The 25,551-nt window shown below is 47.6% G+C and overlaps 1 protein-coding gene across 1 annotated transcript in view; it reads left to right on the forward strand.

Annotated features, from left to right (window-relative positions):
- Positions 1-15,674: 15,674 nt before the first annotated feature.
- The window catches only part of GRB14 (growth factor receptor bound protein 14), an 80,092-nt gene continuing 70,215 nt past the window's right edge, over positions 15,675-25,551 (forward strand). Inside the window, exon 1 of the mRNA XM_083153929.1 lies at positions 15,675-15,838. Within this exon, the coding sequence (XP_083010055.1) occupies positions 15,776-15,838 (63 nt within the window). The 5' untranslated portion in view covers positions 15,675-15,775. The remainder of the gene's footprint in view (positions 15,839-25,551) is intronic.

Raw genomic sequence — 25,551 nt, forward strand, 5'->3', positions numbered from 1 at the left:
ATGTGGGCTAGGTGACATGAGGGAGATTGCTAGACTAATGAGGGAGAAAGGGAGATTGCTGCTATTTCAGGGAGTCTCCTGCAGAATGCAGGACAGTAGGCAGCTATGTGTAGAAATTACCTAACCCATATTGTTTTGACCCTACAGCACCTTCTTGCCAATACTGGTTATAGACATACAGTAGTCAAACGATTGACATAACAGGGCTGGATCTGTCCTCTCTAATGGTTGGCCAAGCTTCTGTGGTGACTGGCCATAAGAATGGGCAGCTACATTTCCTTGGTGGGACCTTTATACCCCATTCTGACACCGGCTACTATGTAGTCCTAGTCTACCCTTGGTGTTATTATTTGTTGATCATTAAATAGTATCTGTGATTCATATGTTATAAACATTTAATAAGTGGTGCTACAATGCTCAGCTTACGTTCTTCTCACAGCTAGTAAATAGTTACCCAGAAGCTGTTATTCTAGATATTGTTTTATCTATTAATTCAATTGTGCTTCACTATATATTCTGATTTGGGAAATTGTATCCGGGATAAGTGACAAATCCCCCGCAAGATAACATCGATTGGTCGTAACCAAAATCTATTGCTTACATAGGGCCTGATTCAGACCTGCTCACTAGGCTGCGTATATATTCGCTGCCTAGTGAGCGGGTAAACGCAGCCACGTGAACGCACGCCCCCCGGCTATATTCCTGTGACACGATGCGAGCAGATGTGTGCGCTTACACATCAACTCGCATGCGGACGCACAGAGGAAATATGATACGATGGTCGCTCACTATCAAATGATTTTTCCTCCCTTCACAGGTAAAAGAAAGCCTAGACTTACTTCTATCTGTACGGAGATTTGCGAATTAGTGATGGCCGTTGATGTCATGTGACATCAGACGCCCGCCCTGAGCAGGCTTGGGGACGCCTGTGTTCGCAGGGGTACGCCCAGCGTTTCTTTGAGCGCACCCACTGTTTTTGTGGTATCATCCATAAAACGCTGGGCAGGCCTCTGTCACCGCCCCCTGCCTGTCCATCGTTATGTGAATGGGGGGTGAGCACATGTACACGATCGACTATGTGCACTCGCACTCCCCCACCATCGGGGACAGAGACGAATGAGGACCTGTACGAACAGGTCTGAATCGGCCCCATACTACGAACGTGTATTATACCTTTGTGCTTTTTCCCCTTCTCTATTGGTGAAGCCTTCGAAGAACCTTTCAGCGCAAAGCAAATACAGGACCTCAGATTTCCTGATCTGTTCATTGGTTTTGGACCTCTGACTAAGGATCGACCAAACTAAGGTCAACATGCATTGCGTACACCACTGAAGGACAACTAGCCTTAGGTCAACACACTCAAAAGGTCAATATGGTCATTAGGTCAACACAAGTATTATGTCGACGCAAAGAATGTCGACATGTCAAAAGGTCGACATGAGTTTTACACTTTTTTGCCCCAAAGGCCGATACAATCGACATGGACACCGTACAGGTGCACCGTATCCCCTCGCCGTGGCTCGCTGAGCTTGCCATGCTTTGGACACATTACTCTTTTCCCCCTCCACGCCCTAGTGGATGTTAGGGCATGAAATACCGCCTGTCGGCACATGTCAGTTTAAAAAAAGGTGAAAAACCCACATTGACCTTTTGACTGTCGACCTTCCCAACTTTGACCTACAGTAATGCTTGTGCCGACTTAAAGACCCTGTTGACCTAAAGCCATGATGACCTTTCGAGTGTGTTGACCTAAGGCCTGTCGACCATCCGTAGTCGACCTAATGCATGACGACCTTAGGATTTTCGACCATATATACCATGTTGACCGGTATAATGACCATATTCCGCTAAAAATTGCAATAACGGGATCTAGGAGATGAGCAGAAAAATGTATATTTTGTTTAAAATGTCCAATGAGACCTGGAAGTGAATGATGCACAAGGAACATAACGAGTACACATTACATCTTTTCCATCTAATCTACTGTTACTAAGTAAATGCGATGACATTTACCTTGTTTGCTCTTTTCAATAGGAAATTCTCAAGAAAATGTCTCATGGGAAATAGAGGATGCAAAGCCACAATAACAGTGAGGTGACTGCAGCCATCATTATACTGTACGTATCGACAACAAAATACATTTACAGTACCTACAGTCAAGGGCGTAACTATCATAGGTGCAAGGGGTGCAGCTGCTATGGGGCCCAGAGCTGAAGGGGGCCCATCTCTACTGTCTAAGTATATGTTTTACATACATTTATCAGTTGCTTAATAGGGGGCCCTTACAAACTTTTGCTATGGGGCCCACGATTATCTAGGTACGCCTCTGCCTACAGTGTGTTGCTTAATTGTTAGCCCGTGCTCAGAATTCCTGCTGCCAAGATTCCTTTATAGACTGGTGAATATCAACTCCCAGACCCATACCTACCAAGGGAGAAGCCCAGAGAGGAGCAAAAGAGGGGCAGGCAGGACGAGGCCACATGTCGGGGGCAGGACGAGGCGGATGTTACCAAGCCCCACCCTCATGACAGTGAGCCACGTTAATTTGCAGGTCAGCGGATTGGGGGAGGGGCTAAAATGACACAAAATAATACGACTCCTGCAAAATTCGTGATTTTATACAACAGGAAAGGGGGAGCGGGGACTTCAGCGGTGATGCGGGAGACATGCCCTCCTTCTCAGGGGGCTGGCAGGGGGACCCGATTTGCGGGACCCTCCTGGCCATTCAGGGAGGGTAGGCAAGTATGCCCAGACCACTCCTATGCTGAATACTGTAACTGGGCACTTGTTGATAATGTGGGGAGGACACAGATGGTTTGATGGTTAGCATTTCTGCCTCACAGCACTGAGGTTATGAGTATGATTCCCACATAGCCCGCACTTTGTAGCATTTAGGACAGGGTTGCCTACCCTCCCAGAAAGGCCTGGAGGCTCCCAAAAATCGCGCTCACCTCCTGGCACCCCCGGAATGGGGGCAAGTACACCGCATTTCAGCCAGTCTTCCAGGAACTCAGTCATCCCAGGATCACTGCTTAGTAGAGTAGCAGAGGTTAGATCAGCGGTCACCAACCCATTGCTTGTGAGCTACTGATAGCTCGCGGCAGCGATACGGATGGCTCGACCGCTTAGTGCCTGTCCGTCCGCCTGTCCCTTGTCTGCCGACCGCCCACCCGACCCCTGTTTACTGCCACCGCTGCCTTCCCCTGAGACAGACACTAGAGGTAATTTTTCACCTCTAGAGTTTGACATGGGGCGCAGCACTGCAGATGCTAGAGGTGAAATATACAGTACAAGAAAAACAAGAAAATTTGTAACATCGCTGATCACCGGATTTAAACAGTTAATGCAATTTATTATTGCAATTGCATATATAAGATAAGATAACAGTATATACATAAAAATAAAAAATAAAAATGACAAAAGACGTTTGATTAGGTATATTCATCCGTTAGTTCCACTCATTGGCTGCAACGTCCAATCCTATTGGGCCCAATGGATTTTAATGGGTGTAGTCCATGTCCGGGTAGCTTTGTTCCTAATGTTGCCTCTGGGGGATGGTGCACCCCTATGTTCCGTTACAATTCCAGGGGGACAGTCTCAACCCCTTTCCCTCTGGACACATCTGTGTCGAGGGTTTCTGGCTGTGGATTCGGCTGGTTCAATGGTAGGAGAACCTGGGAGGGTGTGTAGCAATTCCTCGTTTGGTGGTGGACTGGCGATGATGGTCTTGGATGGGAAAATGTAGCAGCAAATGGTGTGGCAGCAATGGTGGATCTCTGGGGTGTTTAGCCTTGATGCGTTTCGCTGCTTGATTGCAGCTTTTTCAAAAGAGGTGAATCTGTCTGTCACCTGAAAGGACTTAAGTGCAGCGAGGGTAGGGTAGATTAGAAGATTAGAAGGGGTTGTGTGGGAGAAAGAACATTGTCATGCAGGTGGGGATGTGTAGATGAAAGGCTGGCATGGAATGGGGGAACGGCTGGCATGGAGATGTGGATATGTGGGAGAAAGAAGTCTGGCATGCAGGTGGGGATGTGTAGGGGAAAGGCTGGCATGGAGTTGGATGTGTGTGTGGGGGGGGGGGGGCTGTCATGGAATTGGGGATGTGTGGGGGGAAAGGCTGGTATGGAGTTGGATGTGTGGGGTAAAGGCTGGCATGGGCGGTAGCAGGCAGTAAGGAAGTGGAGTTGTTACATGCAGACAGAAGAGGCAGCTGCAAGCGCTGTCAGCTGAGAAGAGTACCTGCTATGAGCATCAGGGAGAAGCAGGAATATCAGAGAAGTGTCTGCTGTGTGCCTGGAGGATGCCTGTACTCGCAGGGCTGTGGAGGAGGCTGCCTCTGGCTGATGGCTATCAGGTGAGACCCCCAGCAGATGTCCCGGCATGTGTAAAGACTTCTAAACCTTGTGTCTATGCCGGGATCCAACTCTAGCACTCCAACTCTGCGGTGGAGTAGCGGTGAATAGACTGTGTGCACATGCGCACAGCATCTATTCAGAGAGGCTGTGGGCATGGCCAGCAGCTCTCAGAGCACTGGCCATGCCCCACAGTGGAAAAATGGGGGACGTGGCCTCGCAGGAGTACCATGATGGTAGGACATGCCCCCTAATTTCGGGCTCATGGCTTCATCATGCACAGACATCCCACTACCTCCAGTGTTGGGAGGCATATTGCACATTGCGGTATGTGGCATAATGTGTCAGGGGCATTACAGTGTGTGAGACTACTGGGTTAGATGCTGTGTGCACAGTGCCTAATCAAAGAGATAGAGGGGCTGGGGGCATGGCCAGCAGGTCAGAGATCCCTGAACATGCCCCCATAGTGAGAAAAATGGGGGCGTGGATCCATTAGCTGCATTATGTGAAGCCACACCCCAGAGGCGTAACTAGAACTCGATGGGCCCCATAGCAACATCTTGAAAGGGCCCCCCTCCCATCTTTTGTCACTACAATGCCCTTTATGGACAGGAGAGAGAAGAGAGTGAGAAAGAAAGAGGGTGTCGGGAAGAGAAAGAGAGGAGTCAGTTAGAGAGGGAGAGAGAAAGAGAGAGAGAGCGGAAAGTGTTAGGGAGAGAGGGAGGAGCGAGCATGAAAGACACTACTTGATAACAGCACAGGACAGGGGGGGGAGGCATTAATGCATAGACGGACGAACTGGAGGGCAGGATGGGGCATAGACCAACAGACAAAAGAATGGGGGGGGGGGGGGGGTTGGCAGACAGATGGTAGTGGGCATAAATAGGAGGCATATAGATGGACAGATGTGAGGGGCCGCACAAATTGACAGTAGGAGCATAGATAGACGGATGGACAGGCAAGGGCATAGATGGATGGAGTGGGTTTATATGGACAGAAAGAGGCGGGCTGCAATGGGGGCATATATAGACAGAAGGGTAGGGCATAGATGGGAGAGGCAAACATGGACATATGGGGAGGGGCAAAGACAGACAGAAGGACATAGATGCCCCCCCCCCCCCGCGCTTTGACCCCTTTTACAATATACACATTATGCCAAATACAAACAGCACCTCCCTCCACCTTCCCCCTATTAAATGATTATTAATCGAATTACATTTGGTGTAACGCACATTTGTTGCTGGCAGTCCAGGCTGGCGCAGGCTGAGCCAGACACGATCGTAGGAGCCGGTGAGGGCCTGAGGCAGTGACCTCTTCTCTAGCCATGGTTCCCGATCACCGGCTGGAGGAGGAGCATTGATGAGGCACCCGGGGAGGAGGAGTCCGATACAATACTGCCGCTGCTGCACAGTACGCAGCAGCAGCAGAAAATTCAGATGGTAAGCACAGTTATGCCACTGCCGAGGGGTATCATCTGCAGCCGGCGGGGGTATCTGCGGCAGCTGACGGGGGGGGCTGTGCCTCTCTGGACACAGCCACCTCCGCGCACGTCACTGGAAGGAGTCTTCCCTCGCCGCACACTGCCGTGCCAAAGGTCAGAGACTCCCTCGTAGCAGGCAGCGTGGGTGCATCCAGTCCAGGTGGATGCGGCTGCCCGGTGGACCCCCGCTCTCCGCGCTCTACTCTCCCGCGAGCAGCTCAGCCTTCCTACAGGCTGCCGCGGCACTCTTAAAAAATAAAATACTAAGCATGGTGCAGGGGTGTGCCTGCTGTCCGTCGGGCCCCCCTATCCGCCGGGCCCCATAGCAGCTGCACCCCCTGCACCCATGGTAGTTCCGCCACTGCCACACCCCCATTTGTGGGGGCCTCCCCCTTTCCAGCATATATTTTTTTCATATGTTGGAAGGTATGAATTAGGGCATACTTGGCTACTTTTGAAAACTAGTTTCAGGGAGATTATGGTTGGTAGTAGAATTTTGCAAAGCACCCATTGAGGGGGCGTGTCATGCTCCACCCAAAGGGTGTGTCTAGTTACATATTTGAATATATTGTGAACGTGGCACCTAGAAGTGTGGGTGTGTTTTACTACATCCGAGAGGAATATTTTAAAATTACATATCCAAATGTAGATGAGAACCCAAAGTAGTTAGTAAGAGCTACTGTACTTGCTAAAGAAGTGTCAGGGATTGTTCATCTATTGAGTTCTACAGGTGGTTCCATATAAATGGCATTCATGCAAGACATGCATGTAGCCATAGTGATCATTGTGTTTTATCACTAACACTAGGAAATGGCAGTACAATATAACTGTATCTATCGCTCGTTCCTTTTTTTTTTCCAAAAATGTAACAGCTACATAATATGGGCTAGGTGAAATGAGGGAGATTGCTAGACTAATCAGGGAGAGAGGGAGATTGCTGCTATTTCAGGGAGTCTTCTGTAAAATGCAGGAGGGTAGGGAACTATGCAATAGGGTTTATTCAGTTGAGGAGATTCAGGGCATTACTCTCAGAGGCAAATTCCTTCTCAAATGGACAAAACCATGTGCACTGCAGGTGGGGCAGATGTAACATGTGCAGAGAGAATTAGATTTGGGTGGGATTTTTACTTCAAAGTGAGATCTAAATCGCAGTGTAAGAATAAAGCAGCCAGTATTTTCCCTGCACAGAAACAAAATAACTCACCCAAATCGAATTCTCTCTGAACATGTTACATCTGCCCCACCTGCAGTGCACATGGTTTTGTCCATTTGAGAAGAAATTTGCCTCTGAGAGTGAACCAAAATAAGGCCCTCGATTAGTGGCAATAATCTGCCATACTGTATGAGGCCTCTGATTCTAATGCAATGCCTGTTATTCTGCAGAAAAACCTCACTTGTTTTTGCTAGCATCTATCAACAAGATTTTTCTCCCATTACCCACAACATGTGCAGCTAAACAGTGGGGGTAGTTATTAGAGTGATGGAACACTTGGGTGATTGGTTCCATAGACGGGTGCACATTGCTGGGCACACAGCAGGAGTATTAGACACATGTTTTACATTTACACTAGACACCTTATGCACAGTGGGCCTGATTCAGGTTGACTCGCTATGCAATATACATTTGCTGCTTAACGAGGGGGTAAACGCCCCCCACCACCGAGCAAATGTCCGTGCCTGCATGCGAATGGATGTGTACATTGACAAATCTATTCTCAAATTATTTTTTACCCGTTCGCAAATAAAAATCAATGTAGACTGACTTTCATTTGCCTCAGATATGGCTGAGAATGGGGCATGTGCAGATATGTCCAAGAACGGGGCGGTCATGTGACGATAGTCACCCGCACCATTCAGGCTTTGCCATGCCAGTGTTTTTCTGGGCACAGCCACCATTTTTGTCGGCACGCCCAGGAAACGCTGGGCATACCAATGCGACAGCCCCCTGCCCACCCTCGACCCACCCCGCTGAGTGTGAATGTCTCGGCGACTGCGATAACAAAGGCTCATACACAGACCTGAGACATCGGTCACCATAGCGAAATCGCAGGGGGCCAGAGTTAACTTGAATCAGGCCCAGTATCTCTATACTATATTGGTGCATAGATGCTGTACTAAAAAAAAGGTGTATAGTTTGTGGGCCCCTTAGCAAAATTTATAATGCCCCCCCCCCCTAACTTGGGTCTCTACCAGTGCGCATTGCACCGTGTGTGGCCACCATTAGTGTGAACAGTAAAAATGTGCCTCTCCAATAGATATTTTAAAAATAAAGAATGTACACATTCTAAAAAAAAATGTGTGCCCTCGCTTCAAAGGGTAAAGCCCGTCACACTTTATGTAACACAACGCAAAGCCCATTACACATTATGGGACACACTGCAAAGCCCATTACACAATGGGCCTTATTTTGGTTCATTCTTTCTGACAAAATCCTTCTTAGATGGGCAAAACCATGTGCACTGCAGGTGGGGCAGATGAAACATGTGCAGAGAGAATTAGATTTGGGTGGGGTTTTACTTCAAAGTGAGATCTATATTGCAGTGTAAAAATAAAGCAGTCAGTATTTTCCCTGCACAGAAACAAAATTACTCACCCAAATCTAATTCTCTCTGCACATGTTACATCTGCCCCCCTGCAGTGCACATGGTTTTGTCCATCTAAGAAGGATTTTGTCAGAAAGAATGAACCAAAATAAGGCCCAATATGTGACACACCACAAAGCCCTTCACACATTTTGTGACAAACCGCAAAGCTCATTACACATTATGCAACAATTATTGTCACGACCACCATGGCTGCTACCCAGTTCCCCTGTTCTGTGCCTAGCCCTAGGTCCTGTATCAGCTTGTCTCCTACCCTGGCGCTCACCTCCGCTCCTGTTCCTTGTGCTAGTGGGGTGCATGTTCCCGCACTGTCACCGCGTGGTGACAGTGGTGCTTTGTGCTCCGGTGCCATGCAGGGCATGGGTGGCGTGAGCCGCCATGTGTGTCTGTGCCTGGTTAGGCCTCTTGCTAGAAACGCCGGCAAACTGCGCAGCTGCGCAGACTCACCGCCGGCTGGTTTCTGTCGCCTCCGCTGGCGGGTGCCATCTTTTGGGATCCTGCAACCTGTACTGTGCAGCTCCACCTCCACCTGTCAAACGGCTATCCAATCGCCGCACAGCTCACTCCTTAAGTACTGACTGGCCGGGCAAGACCGGCAGTCAGTACAATGATGTCCATGCCTATGCATCATTGCTCACTCCTGGCTGTCTGTAGTGGTTACTACAGTTCTTGCGCCTTCGGTGAAGTTCCCTTCTAACTCCTGCTGATAGTCTCACTGCTACACCTGTGTACCACGGAACCTGCTGCCGCCAATATGGACTGGACAAGGTTAGCCCCCCTGACGGTTATTCTCCACGGTCACTCCCGGTCGATCCAATCCAGCAAGGACATTCAAACTTCACCATTTAATCTTCAACCAATTATTCTTCCAACCACCCAATCATCCCATTGTTCTTCCAACCATTCCATCTTCATCCAATCATCCAATTGTTCTTCCAATCATCCAATTCTTCATCCAATCCTCATTCAAGCATTCAACTCTTCATTCAATCATACAATTATTCATCCAATCATCCAGAACTTCTTCCAATTGCCAAGCATCTCTCTCCTCTTCAATAAAGTATTGTATTATTGACTTTTATCATTCCATAACCTACAGTATATTATCGTGCCACCATTTACAATCTGTATCGCAGTATCTTCATTAAATAAGGTTTTACTTTATCTCATTGCTTCACTCCCTTCTGTCGTTAATGCAACAACCTTATATCAAAGCACCCAGCCTCCGTTACACTCCAGCTGGTGCTTCACGAAACGTGACAATTATAAACTTACCAACATTCTTTCTTCTTCTGTTCCACGCTGCTCCTCAGGCACCACGGCTCCTCTCTGCTTCACAGGTGTGGAAGTATGAGAGGCCTGTGCAACATCATCTTACTGCTGGAGTGGGGGGCTGCTGCAGAGCCACCATCAGGAGGTGGACAAATAGGACTAGTGCCTCAGGCCCAAAGACAGGGGGCATGGAAGGAGATTGTGGACCCAAATATAAAGCTACTGAGCTTCAGGAGACCATTGCTGCTGCAGCTCCTAAGACTGAGACACTCAAGCAGATCGGGGACTGACAGCCACATTTGTAGACAGCGCAGCGGTATTTTGAAGGTGCCGCTATCCAGAAGCAAATCACAGCTCACAGACCGGCAGCCAATAAGGAGCGACTGCCGATCTGCGAGCAGTGATTAGTTGACAGGCAGTCCTAAGGAGCGGAAGTAGCAGCGGTCTGGTGGTCTCCTGAAGCTCAGCTTTCTATCTGGGTCCACGCGGGTTTTCTGCCCTAGTGGGGAGCATGAGGAGGGTGGGATGGCAGCGGCGACCGCGGTGAGTGTAGGTGGTGGGGAGGGTATCGGCGGCAGCTCCTCACTTGCAGTTCCCATTCCCCATCCAGTTCCTTACTCTCCCCTTCCAGTTCAGCCTCATACAGGCGGCAACGCCAGCGGCTCCTGTCTTGAGAGGGTGCAGAGGAGTGCTTGCTGTCCATCGGGCCCCCCAGCCGCCAGGCCCCATAGCAGCTGCACCCCCTGCACCCTTCGTAGTTCCGGTAGTTCTGGGTATAATAATAATAATAAAAATAATAATAAAAAAGTGTACATATTTTTTATTATTATTATTGTAAAATCTTTTTTGAGCACTTTCGCCTATTCACTAATTGTTTCTTTATAGTGTCTTACCATTAGGAAACTTTAGGCAGCTGCCTAGGTTGTTGGTTTATGCAAGGGGGGGGAGGGGGGATGGACACAATCTGGTCTGCCTACCAGAAAATGTGCAGCTGTGGAACCTCTAAAGGCCCATACACACTGGGCGACTTTGAGCTCAAAGTCGCTTAAAACAGCCTGTTTGAGCGGCTTTCAGCTCAAAGCCGCCCAGTGTGTATGGCCTGGCGATGAGCGGTGAGCACTGCTGCGCGCTCCCGCATAATCGCCGGGAAAGCCGTTCATCTGCTGGTTATACCAGCAGATGAGCGTAGCTGAGGACGGCTATGCATAGCTCTGCTCAATGCAACGCCATCCTCCCCCCTCCATCAAAGCGATTTCCCTGCAGCGGTGATTGACATCATCGCTGTCCATAGGCGCCATAACTTTCACTTGAGGAACTGGAAGGGTGTATGCGGTGTTTTTTTTTAGTTTTGCCTAGAGTTCAGAGAAGCATTACACTGGCCCTATATGTCCCTCCTCCATTGCCACCAACGTTGGGAGACAGACAGACAGACAGACAGACAGAGTTGATTAGTACATGAACGAAAACTCCACTGTTTATTATTGTTAGTTAATATAGATTTGTTCTCAAAATGGGCAAAACCATGTGCACTGCAGGTGGAGCAGATGTAGAGTTACCACCCGTCCGGGATTACTCCCGTCCGGTAATTTAGACCGGCGTCCGGAGTCCGGACAGGTGGCTTCCCCGGACTATACATAGTCCGGGAATGAGTCCCCCTCTCTGCCCGCCCCGGCCGCCTGGCTCCCTCCGCTAGTTTTTGAGGTGGCAGATGTGCGCTGCAACGCTGTGCAGCGGCGCTGGGCGGCGGGATGCAGGGCAGGTGGGGCGGCGCTGCGGCGCAGAGTGACGAGTCATGAGTGACTGACTGTCAGTCACTCCGCCGCGGCGCTCGCTGGGAGGAGGGAGGCGGAGTCGGGAGTTGGACGCGACGGACAGTGGAAACACACGCAGACTGTGTGTGTGTCACTGTCTTCTCCACCTCCTCCATGCTCCAGCGCTCCTCCGGGCTCTTTCTCCTATTTGGCGTGCTCAGCCTGACAGCCTCGCTCTCTGACCAAGGCGAGACACAAGGCTGGCCAAGCCTAGCTCAGTCAGCGCGGTGCCCTCCACATTGTCAACAGCCTCCTCCGGCTCCTTCACCCAGGCCTCCTTCACCCTCAGCCTCCCTCCTTCACCATCCATCACCCGCAACCAGGTCAGGCTCAGCCTCCACCACCGACCCTTGCCTCCACGTCAGTCAGTGAGTCTCATTGTTACATGTCAGGCCTCATGGTTATGTGTCAAGCTGGTAATTGACAGCTGTACTTTTGTTTATATCAGCTTGGGTGCCAAATTTGATCTCAGAATGGGTAAAACCATGTGCATTGCAGGTAGAGTAGATGTAACATGTGCAGAGAGGCTACAAGAGGGGAGAATTTGGCTCTAGGGGGAGGGTTAGGCTACAGGTCAGGAGAGGGATAGGCATGGGGTGGGGGGGTCAGGCTATGTGACTGCCTGCTTCTGAATCTGGCTGCCAGTGTCTGCAGTGCTGAGCCTGGCTGTGACTAAGTTTGTTGGGGTTGGCACACTGGCACTAGTAAGTTGAGTTTACTTATTTTGCTCTCGTTGTGTTTCTGTGTGAGGGCAGAGGGCCACACTGTCACCACAGTCCAGGCAGGCAGTCCCCTGTCCCTGTCTGCGCCGCACCCAAGTCACCTGGGCGATGTTGAGTTGTGCCCGCTGCAACCACCCAGCCAGGCCTGCTCCAGCCAACCTCCCAGCCAGGCCCAGCCAGCACTTAGCACAGCCACAGGAGCTACTCTCTCTCTAGATTTACAACTGTGGCTGGTCTGGGCCTGGCCCAATACAATAGTATGTTGTTGTATGATGATGATGATCACTATTTTTCAAGCAAGCTTTTGAAAGCAAATAATAGTGTAGTCACCAGTGTGTCAGTGAAGATTTTGGAATAATGTGTAATGGGCATTCTGGTATGGGTATGTAATGGGTGTGTGATGTGTAATCAGCATTACGGTGTCTGTGTTGTCCCTAAATTGAGTCCTGGCATAACAAGTAATAAGCATAATGTGTAATGGGCATCATGGTGTGTGGCATAACATGTAATTGGCATTATGGCATGTGGTATACTATGGTATCACTATGTATTGGGTGTGTGACGTGTAATCGGCATTATGTTGAGAATTTTTGACGCGCGCCTACGGCGCGCACTGTCTGTGTTGCTCCTCCTTTACAAAAAACTTTTTCAGTCCTAGCATATTGTGTAATGGGCATTGCGGTGTATGGCGTAACATGTAATGGGCATCACGCTGTGTGGCATTATGTTGCAAATTTTTGGCGCACGCCTACGGCGCACACTGTATGTATTCCACCTTGACAGAAAACTTTTTCAATCCTGGCATATCATTTAATGGGCATTGCGGTGTATGTCGTAACATGTAATGGGCATCACGGTGTGGGGCATAACGTGTAATGGGTATTAACAAAGGTTAAAAAAAATCAACATAATGCGGGTCAAAGGGCGGGGCATGGGCGGGGCAGTGGGTGTGTCAAGGGGCGGGCCACTGTCCGGGAATCTCTCAACAAAAAGGTGGTAACCCTAAGCAGATGTAACATGTATAGAGAGAGTAAAGCCCTGTACACACACATCGATTTGCTTTTGATTCGATGTTAGATTCAATTTTCTATTAGATCTGGCATTAGATCTTTGCATTCGATTTGGCATTAGGTCTGTACTTTTGCACTAGATATCGAATTCAATATCGAATTCGATATACATTCATGGCACATTGTACGGTACTTGTGTAATATCTGGGCGCCCGATTTTTTCATCGGGTCGGAAAAATCGGGTCATTCTCATCGCATGCGACCAAATCAATGCGATGCGATCAACCCGATTTTTACATTGGATCCAATGTTAAATGGTCCCTGAGACCCGATTTTACATTGGGTCCAATGTTAAATGCCCCCCAGACCCCATTTTTAATTGCATAACCACCCTGATGGTTAATTATGTGAAATGCCCCCCCCATTGTTAACGCCACGCCGCGATCAATGCCAACCTGAAGTGTGGCGAGCGCAGCGAGCCCGCAAGGGGCGGCGGTACGCGTCCTCCGACCTTTTCATACCCCCATTATCCACGTTGGCGTGGAGTTGACATTATATAGTGTGGCGAGCTCAGCGATCCACCGAGCCCGAAGCGCGGCGAACGCAGCGAGCCCCGCGAGGGGACGCGGAATACGAGCCTGAAGCATGGCTAACGCAGCGAGCCTCGCAAGGGGACACGGAATACATGTTAAGTAATCCGCTGCACTCGCCACGCTTCGGGCTCGTATGTCGCGTCCCCTGGCGGGACTCGATGCGCTTGCCGTGCTTCGGGCACTATATAGAATCAACTCCATGCGAACGTGGATAGTGGGGGTATGAAAAGGTCGGAGGACGCGTAACGCCGCCCCTCGCCATGCTTCGGGTTGGCGTTGATCACGACGTGGCGTTAACATAGGGGGGGCATTTCACATAATTAACCATCAGGGTGCTTATACAATTAAAAATGGGGTCTGGGGGGCATTTAACATTGGACCCAATGTAAAATCGGGTCTCAGGGACCATTTAACATTGGATCCAAAGTAAAAATTGGGTCGGTCGCATCGCATGTGATTTGGTCGCATGCGTTGCGATCGACCCAATTTTTCCAACCTGATGAAAGAAATCGGGTCCATCGCATCTGATTGCATGCCTTAAGTTAAGGCATGCAATCGAAAAATCGAGTGCCCAGATAATACACAAGTACCCATTGTACACATTTGATTTACTAGATCGAATTCGATATATCCTTGGCTGCACAGTGGATTTTTCTGTTCGATTTTGTGAAAACGGGAGCGCGCATAGAATCGAATGTAGATCGAAAGTGACACAAAAAACATTCGATTTTGTTTAGGATTCGATTAGAATTTGCTTCTATAAGCGAAATCGAATCGAAAATCGGGAAAAATCTATGCATGTGTACAGGGCTTTAGATTTGTGTGAGATATTTTGTTTCTGTGCAGGGTAAATACTGGCTGTATTATATTTCTACACTGCAATTAAGATTTCAGTTTCAACACATCCCACACAAATGTAATTCTGCACATGTTACATCTGCCCCACCTGCAGTTCACTGGGTTTTGCCCATTTGTACTGTGATCAGATTTGAATAAGGGCCCAAATACTGTATACTAACCTTCAAATAGTGATAAAGTGGGCAGAGATAAAATACCAGACACTCGGCCCCTAACTGTTATTTTTCAAACGCAGCCTGTAACATGACAATTAGGGGCTTACTGGCTGGTATTTTATCACCGTGAAATTGATAATTTTTTTGAAGCTTGGTACATCTGGTCCTCAGTATCCTAAGGGAGCTGGATACCGCAGCCAATATAAAAGAACATAGTGTATGAATAGACGGTTAATTTAGGACAAATACATGCAGTTCCCATCATTGTATTGTATAGTGTTATCACATTATTACAGAACGCAGCACGCCATATCACTCATAAAGTAATTGGTAGTGCGCACTACCTGTACAATCGTCACAATAGAAACACAATGCTTGATAAACACAGGCGCAAGGGGTTAAAAAGCACACCAAAAAAGGACGTTAGTTCTCATTAACCCATTTTCCAGCACAACCATGAGAGCCCTCGATTTAATAAAGGATTAATTAGATTTCACTCATCATATCTTTATCAACCCTTGATTAGAAGTTTACATAAAAGATCTAACATGGCAATCTACTTGTGCTTCTGCACATAAAGGGGTTAAAAGACTTTGGATGTTTAAACAAAAGATACAGTAATGTTGTCTGGATGCGACAATGGAGTCTTTGAAATTAAATATTTTCAGTGCATGCTGTCAGCTTTTTCTTAAGGATTTCAAACAAGAGTATCAGAATGTGCTTCCAAGGACAAGAGGAGCCTGGGGAAGCCTGTGATTGGCTGCTTGTTAGTGCTCTCCCACAGTTAGTTTTAATTGGCTTTGAGTCTAGTTAGGATCAGTTGTTGTCTGTGCAGTATTAGGACAACTCTGCCATATCTGACGTGACTGCATATCCTGGACTATTATACCAAGTGTAACTTACTATTAGAAGCACAAATATGAGTTTGTATGCAAGGAGAGTGACACTGCCTGCAATCACCCCTCTGGTGCTACAGAAAAGGGTAGGACATATGTATCAGTTGTTTGCTGTACTGTCTGTAACTGTATGACATGTTGCGTTAGTGCCTGTGAGCTGGGATATACTGGGGGTAATATTACCTTTGTAATTAATGTATCTTAATAGTCTTGTGACTAGTATTTCAGTCTGTCTAGCAATATTGTAGGTATGTCAATGTCACACTGCCACTATCTCAGAGCTGTTGTTTATTCAACTACAGTGACCTATTAAGGATATAAAATAATGTGATTACATGCAACTTACTGTGCAAAGTCGTTGTGCAATACTCAAAAAGCTGGGAGTTAAAGGGACAGGGGACATAACACAGCACAGTAAGTATAATAAAGAGAAAAGTCTGATTGTGACGTTAAGTGTTAACAACTGTGCACAGTAACATTTAATCTTATCCTAAATATCATCTCCTTATGCTTTATGTACTGTAAAATAGAAGCTACAGTACTGTGCAGTAATACCAAATAAAACTACTGTATATTACCACAACAGTATAAAATAATGTCGGGGAATAGGCACCTTGAAATGTATCAAGGAAGTGAAAGTATGAAGTCTTTATAGAATGTATCCTTTACCTGCGCTGTACACATACAGTACTGTATATGATTAGGAAGACAATTCATGTCATTTTAATATTTGAACTAGTTGTACAGAAATCGATTGTTGCTTATTGAATGCTTTGTGTATATGTGTGCGTGTGTGTGAATAACTTATGTGTGTGTGTGTATACTGTATGTATATATAGGCTAGGCTGCACACTCCAATAGTTCAGTTACCAGAGTGCCAGGCTCAAAAATGGTATCATACATGTAGTATTAGAAATCCAGCAACATCCATTTTTTTTTTTTTTTTTCTAAAAAGTATCAAACAATCTTTAATGGCATATTTTTAAAGTGCAGTAAACAGACATAAAAACCTTTACAGGAAAAGGGGGAATACTTAGCATAGCAGCAATCATACTGATTACTTACAGGAACGGCCGGGTGGAACTTTTTCATTTGCTGCTATGCTATGTATTCCCCCTTTTCCTGTAAAGGTTTTTATGTCTGTTTACTGCACTAAAAATATGCCATTAAAGATAGTTTGATCCTTTAAAAAAAAAAAAAAAAAGGATGTTGCTGGCTTTCTAATACTGCGTGTATATATATATATATATATATATATATATATATATATATATATATATATACAGATTGTCTTTGCCCGGTGCTCGTCAGATAGTCCTGCTGGTGAGCGCCAGCAGAGAGGGACTCCATCAGACTGGGACGCGCGTGCATCTCAGTCTCTTGGTGGCCGGGTGGCAGGACCCTGCCCGTCTCCGCTTCAGGGAGATGGACAGGGTTAGGGGGGTTCGGGGCGATGTCGACGGGGAGGCGGCAGACGGCGGTGAGGAGCTCCATCGCAATGGGGCGCGCGATCGTCTCATGCACGCGTGCCCGCTGGCGGGGGCTGGCGGCTGGCAGGGGCTGGCGATAGAATCGTCAGCCCCTGACAAGAGGGGCTCCATCTGTATATATATATATATATATATATATATATATATATATATATATATATATATATATATATATATATACAGTACTATTTTGTGGGAAAAATAGGTTCAGGAACTCCAGGTCTGGGGGTGGATCAATTAAATAAAAAAAAAACATATATAATAGAGAGCGGGAGGGAGAGATAGATGTATGTATTGTATTTAGAAACAAAGGCACTCACAGGTGACTTTAAAATAAAACTTATCTTATGAAAAGTACATTTTCAGTTCCTGATGATGTCATATTTAATTAGAGGTTCAGGAACTGAGTTCCTGCTGAAAAATAGCACTGTATATATATATATATATATATATATATATATATATGTATATATATATATATATATATATATATATATATATATATATATATATATATATATATATATATATATATATAGTAGCTAAGCCCACTCAAGGCAAAAGCTTCAAAAGCTAGTCTGCGACCTTGCTCTTGCCTCTGTGCTTCTGCATGTGTGATTGCCTTTGTGTTTCTGTATGTGTAAAAAAGATACAGTTTCATTTGCAGATGGCAGTGATTTGGTTAGACACGGACACTAGACATATGTATATAAAAGACTCCAAAAATATACTGGTAGGTTAATTGGCTCCCAACAAAATGAACCCTAAAATGTCTGTGTGTGCGTGTACATGTGTTAAGGAATATAGAGTGTAAGCTCCACTGGGGCAGGGAATGATGTGAGTGTTCACCTATTTTCTGTAAAGCGCAATGGATTATGTGTGCGCTATATTAAAAACTGTTAATAATAATAATAATATATACTCTAAATAAACAGATGCGTCCACATAGATCTAGCCTCCTTGCAAGTTAAACAGCTTTTTTCCATTAAATTATTTGCAAAGTGATGTGAATAGGACACACAAGTTTCTGCTGTTTAAAATAGAGATGAGCGGGTCCGGATCTTTGATATCCGAACCCACCCGAACATCGCGATCCGAGGTGGGACCCGAGCCGACTTGGGAGTTCCCGTCTGAATTCCGGACCGAAAACGAGGCAAAACGTCATCATCGGATTCTCGCGGGATCTGGATACTATATAAGACGCACGCGCGCCCCGCCATCTTCACTCCATTATAGGAGAGGGAAGAGGGTGGTTTGAAACTGTGCTCTGTGCTGTTTGCTTTTGTTTGGTACTGCAGTGCTCACTCGATTAGGGTCTGCATGCAGGGGCTGCTGACTGTACACAACTCCAGTGTACAGGGGCTGCAGGGGCTGTGTTCAGTGTGACAGGGGCTGTGTCCAGTGTACAGGGGTTGTGTCCAGTCTACAGGGGCTGTGTACAGGGGTTGTGTCCAGTGTACAGGGGCTGTGTCCAGTGTACAGGGGCTGTGTCCAGTGTACAGGGGCTGTGCACAGGGAATGTGTCCAGTGTACAGGGGCTGTGTCCAGTGTACAGGGGCTGTGTACAGGGGTTGTGTCCAGTGTACAGGGGCTGTGTACAGGGGTTGTGTCCAGTGTACAGGGGCTGTGTCCAGGGTGACGGCCTGTGTCCAGGGGCAGTGTCCGGTGTGACAGCTGTGTTCAGTGTACAGGAGCTGTGTCCAGAGGCTGTGTCCATTGTCCAGGGGCTGTGTCCAGGGTGATGGGCTGTACCCAGTGTCCAGTGTGACAGCCTGTGTCCAGGGGCAGTGTCCAGTGTGACGGCTATTTCCAGTGTACAGGAGTTGTGCCCAGGGGCTGTGTCCATTGTCCAGGGGCTGTGTCCAGGGTAACGGGCTGTATCCAGTGTCCAGTGTGACGGCCTGTATCCAGGAGCAGTGTCCAGTGTGACAGCTGTGTCCAGTGTACAGGAGCTGTGCCCAGGGGCTGTGTCCATTGTCCAGGGGCTGTGTCCAGGGTGACGGGCTGTGTCCAGGGGCAGTGTCCAGGAGCTGTGTCCAGTGTGACAGGCTGTGTCCAGTGTACAGGGGCTGTGCACAGGGAATGTGTCCAGTGTACAGGGGCTGTGTCCAGTGTACAGGGGCTGTGTACAGGGGTTGTGTCCAGTGTACAGGGGCTGTGTCCAGTGTGACAGGGGCTGTGTCCATTGTCCAGGGGCTGTGTCCAGGGTGACGGCCTGTGTCCAGGGGCAGTGTCCAGTGTGACAGCTGTGTTCAGTCTACAGGAGCTGTGTCCAGAGGCTGTGTCCATTGTCCAGGGGCTGTGTCCAGGGTGACGGGCTGTACCCAGTGTCCAGTGTGACAGCCTGTGTCCAGGGGCAGTGTCCAGTGTGACGGCTATTTCCAGTGTACAGGAGCTGTGCCCAGGGGCTGTGTCCATTGTCCAGGGGCTGTGTCCAGGGTAACGGGCTGTATCCAGTGTCCAGTGTGACGGCCTGTATCCAGGAGCAGTGTCCAGTGTGACAGCTGTGTCCAGTGTACAGGAGCTGTGCCCAGGGGCTGTGTCCATTGTCCAGGGGCTGTGTCCAGGGTAACGGGCTGTGTCCAGTCGCAGTGTCCAGTGTCCAGGAGCTGTGTCCAGTGTGACAGGCTGTGTCCAGGAGCTGTACCCAGGGGCTGTGTCCATTGTCCAGGGGCTGTGTCCAGGGTGACGGGCTGTATCCAGTGTCCAGTCTGACGGCTGTGTCCAGTGTACAGGAGCTGTGTCCAGAGGCTGTGTCCATTGTCCAGGGGCTGTGTCCAGGGTGACGGCCTGTATCCAGTGTCCAGTGTGATGGCCTGTGTCCAGGGGCAGTGTCCAGTGTGACAGCTGTGTCCAGTGTACAGGAGCTGTGTCCAGAGGCTGTGTCCATTGTCCAGGGGCTGTGTCCAGGGGCAGTGTCCAGTGTCCAGGAGCTGTGTCCAGTGTGACAGGCTGTGTCCAGGAGCTGTGCCCAGGGGCTGTGTCCATTGTCCAGGGGCTGTGTCCAGGGTGACGGCCTGTATCCAGTGTCCAGTGTGATGGCCTGTGTCCAGGGGCAGTGTCCAGTGTGACAGCTGTGTCCAGTGTACAGGAGCTGTGTCCAGAGGCTGTGTCCATTGTCCAGGGGCTGTGTCCAGGGTGACGGGCTGTGTCCAGGGGCTGTGTCCATGGGCAGTGTCCAGTGTCCAGGAGCTGTGTCCAGTGTGACAGGCTGTGTCCAGTGTAAAGTAAGAGAAATAAATAAAGGTAATTAATAAAATGAAAAAACACATTTTTGGAGGATGATGGAGGAGGAAATAGTGGGAGATCAGCAACCTGATAGAAGTGCTGAAGCTGCTACCACCAGTCATGACAATGATTGGTTTGTTAAACTGTGCATGTCCTGTATACAACATAAGGGTGGGTGGGAGGGCCCAAGCACAATTTCATCTTGCACCTCTTTTTCTTCTATTGTTTGCTCTTTTTTGGGGGGTAGTATAGGCTTCATAGGCAGAGAACAGTGGTGGATTTTACCTGGAGGGGCTGCAGCCCATAGGTAAAAACCGCCACTGTGTGTGTGTGTGTATATATATATATATATATATATATATATATATATATATATATATACTGTATATACACATACTGTATATACACATACATATACTCCAACATTTGAAGAGAAGAAATCAGTACACATTCAGGAAGGGGGCGTGACCATGAACAAAGGGTAGTGGTCATGGGCAAAAGGGAAATGGACCCGGTACCCCTTTTGCCCATGACCACTACCCTTTGTTCATGGTCACGCCCCCTTCCTGAATGTGTACTGATTTCCCCTTTCCAAATGTGATTTCCCCTTTCCAAATGTGTCCATGTCCCCTTTCCAAATGTGTACTGTGCACAGTGCACCAACTAATACACCGCCTATGGCTATATGTCTCCCTGATTACCTATGCTGATGGTGTGGTGCCCTGGTCCCTTAGCATGCACAGCCATTTGCGCACTTCCGCTGGCATGGGGAGGGCAGGCACGATTCAAATTCCTTTCTGACCCCCTGTGCTATGATTGGCCGCAGTGCCTGCACTGTGATTGGCCATGGTTTGCTGATGCGGCTACCATTGGCTGCAGTGCTGTCAGTTTACAAGCCTAGCTCTGCACTGCAGCCAGACCCTCTTCTCCACGTGCTGCCTTCAGTGACACCACCATACAGTTGTTTGCCTCCGTGTTGTGAGAGCTGAGGGGGAGCCACCAGAAAACCGGTACATTCGGTACACTTTGATTTATAAAGTACAGTACTTTACTGGCTAAATCTGTACAGTTGAAGGGCATGTATACATATATATATATATATATATATATATATACAAAAAAGATCAGGGTGCGCTATGGTAAATCATACAACTTCCTTTTTCAAAAGTACAAATATTTAATAAAAAAAGCCTCTAATTAGGCTTAAAATAGAAACATTTAGAGTTACACCGTCATTTTATACAATGTGCTAACAATCTGGTATAAAAGATAGGACCAACGCGTTTCGTCAACCACGTGACTTCATCAGGGGCGTTCGATATGTCGATTGAAAACTGGTGCGAAAGCACTTCTTGGAGTTGCAAATACTAGAATATCCCAAGCAAGAACTGTGCAGATGTATATATATCGCCAAAACCACAGAGCATTAGTGGAAATAGACCAAAAGGAGTATCCCCAGATACTCTGCATTTCCACACCTTTTAAATTGGTGTAAACATCATGGATCGGCAAGAAAATAGAACTGGGTGATCAGGTGCTTACTCAGCGATTTGGAACGCACAGCGCGTCCGTCGTCCGGCTGTTTAGAACTACAGCAGCGTGTATATGTGTTTTATAAACCTCCCCCGCTATCAGCGGGGCTTTAGAGGTCTATATTTAACAGCAGGATATGTATCTTTTGGCTGTAGAGTCTTATTAAGCCTTAACCCCTTCCCGACATTTGACGTACATTTACGTCATGGTCGGGAAGTACTTCCCGACACATGGCATAAATGTACGTCATGGTTTCTAACTGTCACTGCGTCTAGAGACGCAGTGACAGTTAGGTGATGTCTGCTGTCCCTGACAGCAGACATCCCCCCTCGCCGCCCAGGGGGGGCAGGGGTGCCCCCCCCGGTCGGCGATCGCTGTGATTGGCTGTTCAAATCTGAACAGCCATTCACAGCGTTTCCTGTGTTACCGGCGGCTAAGCCGCTCGGTAACACAGGGATCGGTGGTGATCGGTGCTGTCAAGTACAGCACCGATCACCTCCGATGTGCAGCCCCCCCTCCAACCCGCCGGGCACTCACCCGGCAGCAGCAGCAGCTCCCCCGGAGCGTCTGAAGCGCACGCAGCGCTGACCTCCTCCCCCCTCCTCCCCCCTCCTCCCCCCCGCAGCAGCAGCATCAAGCTGCAGGAAAAGTAAAAAATATATGCACTGAAAAAATATATTTATATATATATTATATATATATATATATATATATATATATACACACATATATATATATATATATGTGTGTGTGTATATATATGTATATATATATATATATATATATATATATACACACATATATATATATATGTGTGTGTGTGTGTGTGTACAGATGGGTCTTTTCCCATCTTGGCAGGGGATGGCGCTGGCGTCGCCAGCCGCCATCCCCCGCCAGCGCCATGGCGATCGTGAGAAGGGGACGCGCGCGCACGAGAGGCGCGCGCGTCCCCTTCCGACGGCGCTTCCATAAGTTTCCCCGGGTCCCCGCCGGCTTGCCGGCGGTAACCCGGGGTCCCCGCCGCCTGCCTGCTCCCCCCCTAACCCCCCCCTAACCCTGTCCGTCTCCCTAAGGCGGAGACGGACAGGGTTTCCGTCGCGCTAGCGACGGAGACTGAGACGCGCGTGCGCGTGAGACGCACGCGCGTCTCAGTTTTCTCGCTGGCGAGGCTGCTGGCGGGTCGCCAGCGCGTACGTTCTGGCGACCCGCCAGCAAGGATGGGACCTGCCCCATCTGTATATACCGCACCGATTACCACCGATCGCCAGCCCCCCCCCCTCCCACCCGGCAGCCCCCCTCCCTCCCACCCACCCGGCTGCCGCAGCGCCAGCACCCCTTCCACCCCCCTGCCAGCCGCAGCGCCAGCCCCCCTCCCAAAGCTGGTGACAAAAATGGGGTCACTTGTGGGGGGGTTCCACTGTATTGGTGCTTCGGGGGTCTTGCTAATGCGACATAGCACCCACCATTCATTCCACCACCAAAAATCACTCCTTCCCTTCTGAGTCCTGCCATGCACCCAACTGGTATTTTTTGGTCACACGTGAGGCATTGCCGTACTCGGGAGAAATTGGGGCACAGATTTTGGGGTGCTTTGTCTCCTTCATTCCTTGTGAAAATAAAAAATTTTGAGCCAGAACAGCATTTTTCTGTAAAAAATTACATTTTTTTACACAAAAATGCAGATCTGGCTCAAAATTTTTCATTTTCACAAGGAATGAAGGAGACAAAGCACCCCAAAATCTGTGCCCCAATTTCTCCCGAGTACGGCAATGCCTCATGTGTGACCAAAAAATACCAGTTGGGTGCATGGCAGGACTCAGAAGGGAAGGAGTGATTTTTGGATTTTGCAGCACAGATTCTGGTTGAATGACCCCCGAAACACCCATACAGTGGAACCCCCCCACAAGTGACCCCATTTTGCAAACTACACCCTTCAGGGAATTCATCAAGGGGTATAGTGTACATTTCAAACCCCCCGGGGTTTCACCAATTTTGATACAACTGAGCTGTGAAAATGAAAAATTAATTTTTTTCATTTTCACTGCCCAGTTGTACCACAATTGGTGAAACCCCTGGGGGTTTGAAATGTACACTATACCCCTAGATGAATTCCCTGAAGGGTGTAGTTTGCAAAATGGGGTCACTTGTGGGGGGGTACCTAACTTTTAGCATCTTATGGTGCCTAGAAACCTACATTGTGCCTAAAAAATAATCTCATAAAAAGGAGGCTCCAAAATCAAGTAGGTGCTCCTTCTATTATGAAGCCTGTGGTTTGGTCACCGTGCACACTAGGGCCACATATAGGATATTTATGAAAACCAAAGAATTGGGGGAATCAATTTTTAGTCACATTTCTCTAGTAAAATGTACTGTGTTCCTTAGAAAAATGTATTAAAATTGCAAATTTGCAAAAAAAATGAAATTTTTAAATTTCACCTACACTTTGTTTTAATTCCTGTGAAACACCTAAAGGGTTAACAAACTTCCAAAATGCTGTTTTGAATACTGTGAGGGGTGCAGTTTTTGAAATGGCATCATTTATGGGGGTGTCTCACATACAAGTCACTCAAAGTCACATCATAACTGACCTGGTCCCTAAAAAAATCAGAGTTTGAAATTTTCTTGAAAATTTGAGAATTTGCTATTCATATTTGAAGCCTCCTAGTGTCCAAAAAAATGAAAAGGAGGTTGAAATAATGATTGCAACATAAAGTAGACATATGGTCTTTGTTAGTTATTAACTATTTTGAGTGGTATGTTTATTTGTCTCACAAGCAGAAAATGTGACATTTTGCAAATTGCTAAATTTTCCATTTTTTCACGACATTTTGGTATTTTTCACAAAAAAACACAGACTGTATCGACCCAAATTTACCACTAATTTGAAGTACAATGTGTCACGAAAAAACAATCTCAAAATCACTGGGATAAGTAAAAGCAAAAAAAAGTTATCCCCACTTAAGTGATACATGTCAGATTTGAAAAAAAGGGCTCTGTCAGGAACGCAAAAACTGGCTCTGTCAGGAAGGGGTTAAAGGGATTAGCCCTCTATTAATGCCCTACAGGAAGTGACGTTTTTGGTCTGGACCTATATATAGCCTCATCTAGGTATAGGCTGTCATTCTGCCATTGAATACACTAGAGGTTACTTCCTGGTCACACAGCATTATGTAAGTACTGTTTGGTTTTTCTTTCTTCCTTATTTTTGCTTGGGCTAATAATGCTCCTGCTTGTAATCACTGTCCTATATAGGTTCCCCCACTATGTATATTGACTGATTAGGTCTTTATGTTTGTATTTGAAGCTGACCTGGATGTTGATATCTGCCACTGAGTGGGTGTACTCAGTGCTATTGGGACAAAAAACTCTGTTTATTTGTATGGGCCAGTCATAACAAGAGCGCTGTTAACTGGTGAAATGTAAGTCTTGATGTATCGTTTTTTTTTTTTTTTGCAACCCACTTATATCCGGTGCTGGTGGTGGTGCATTGGATTAAGAGGGGAATAAAATTCTAAACCCCAGACCTTGTAAATTTCTCCATCTAGATA

The sequence above is a fragment of the Crinia signifera genome, chromosome 7 (genome assembly GCF_055691185.1).
Source record: "Crinia signifera chromosome 7, ASM5569118v1, whole genome shotgun sequence".
Classification (NCBI taxonomy): Eukaryota; Metazoa; Chordata; class Amphibia; order Anura; family Myobatrachidae; genus Crinia; species Crinia signifera.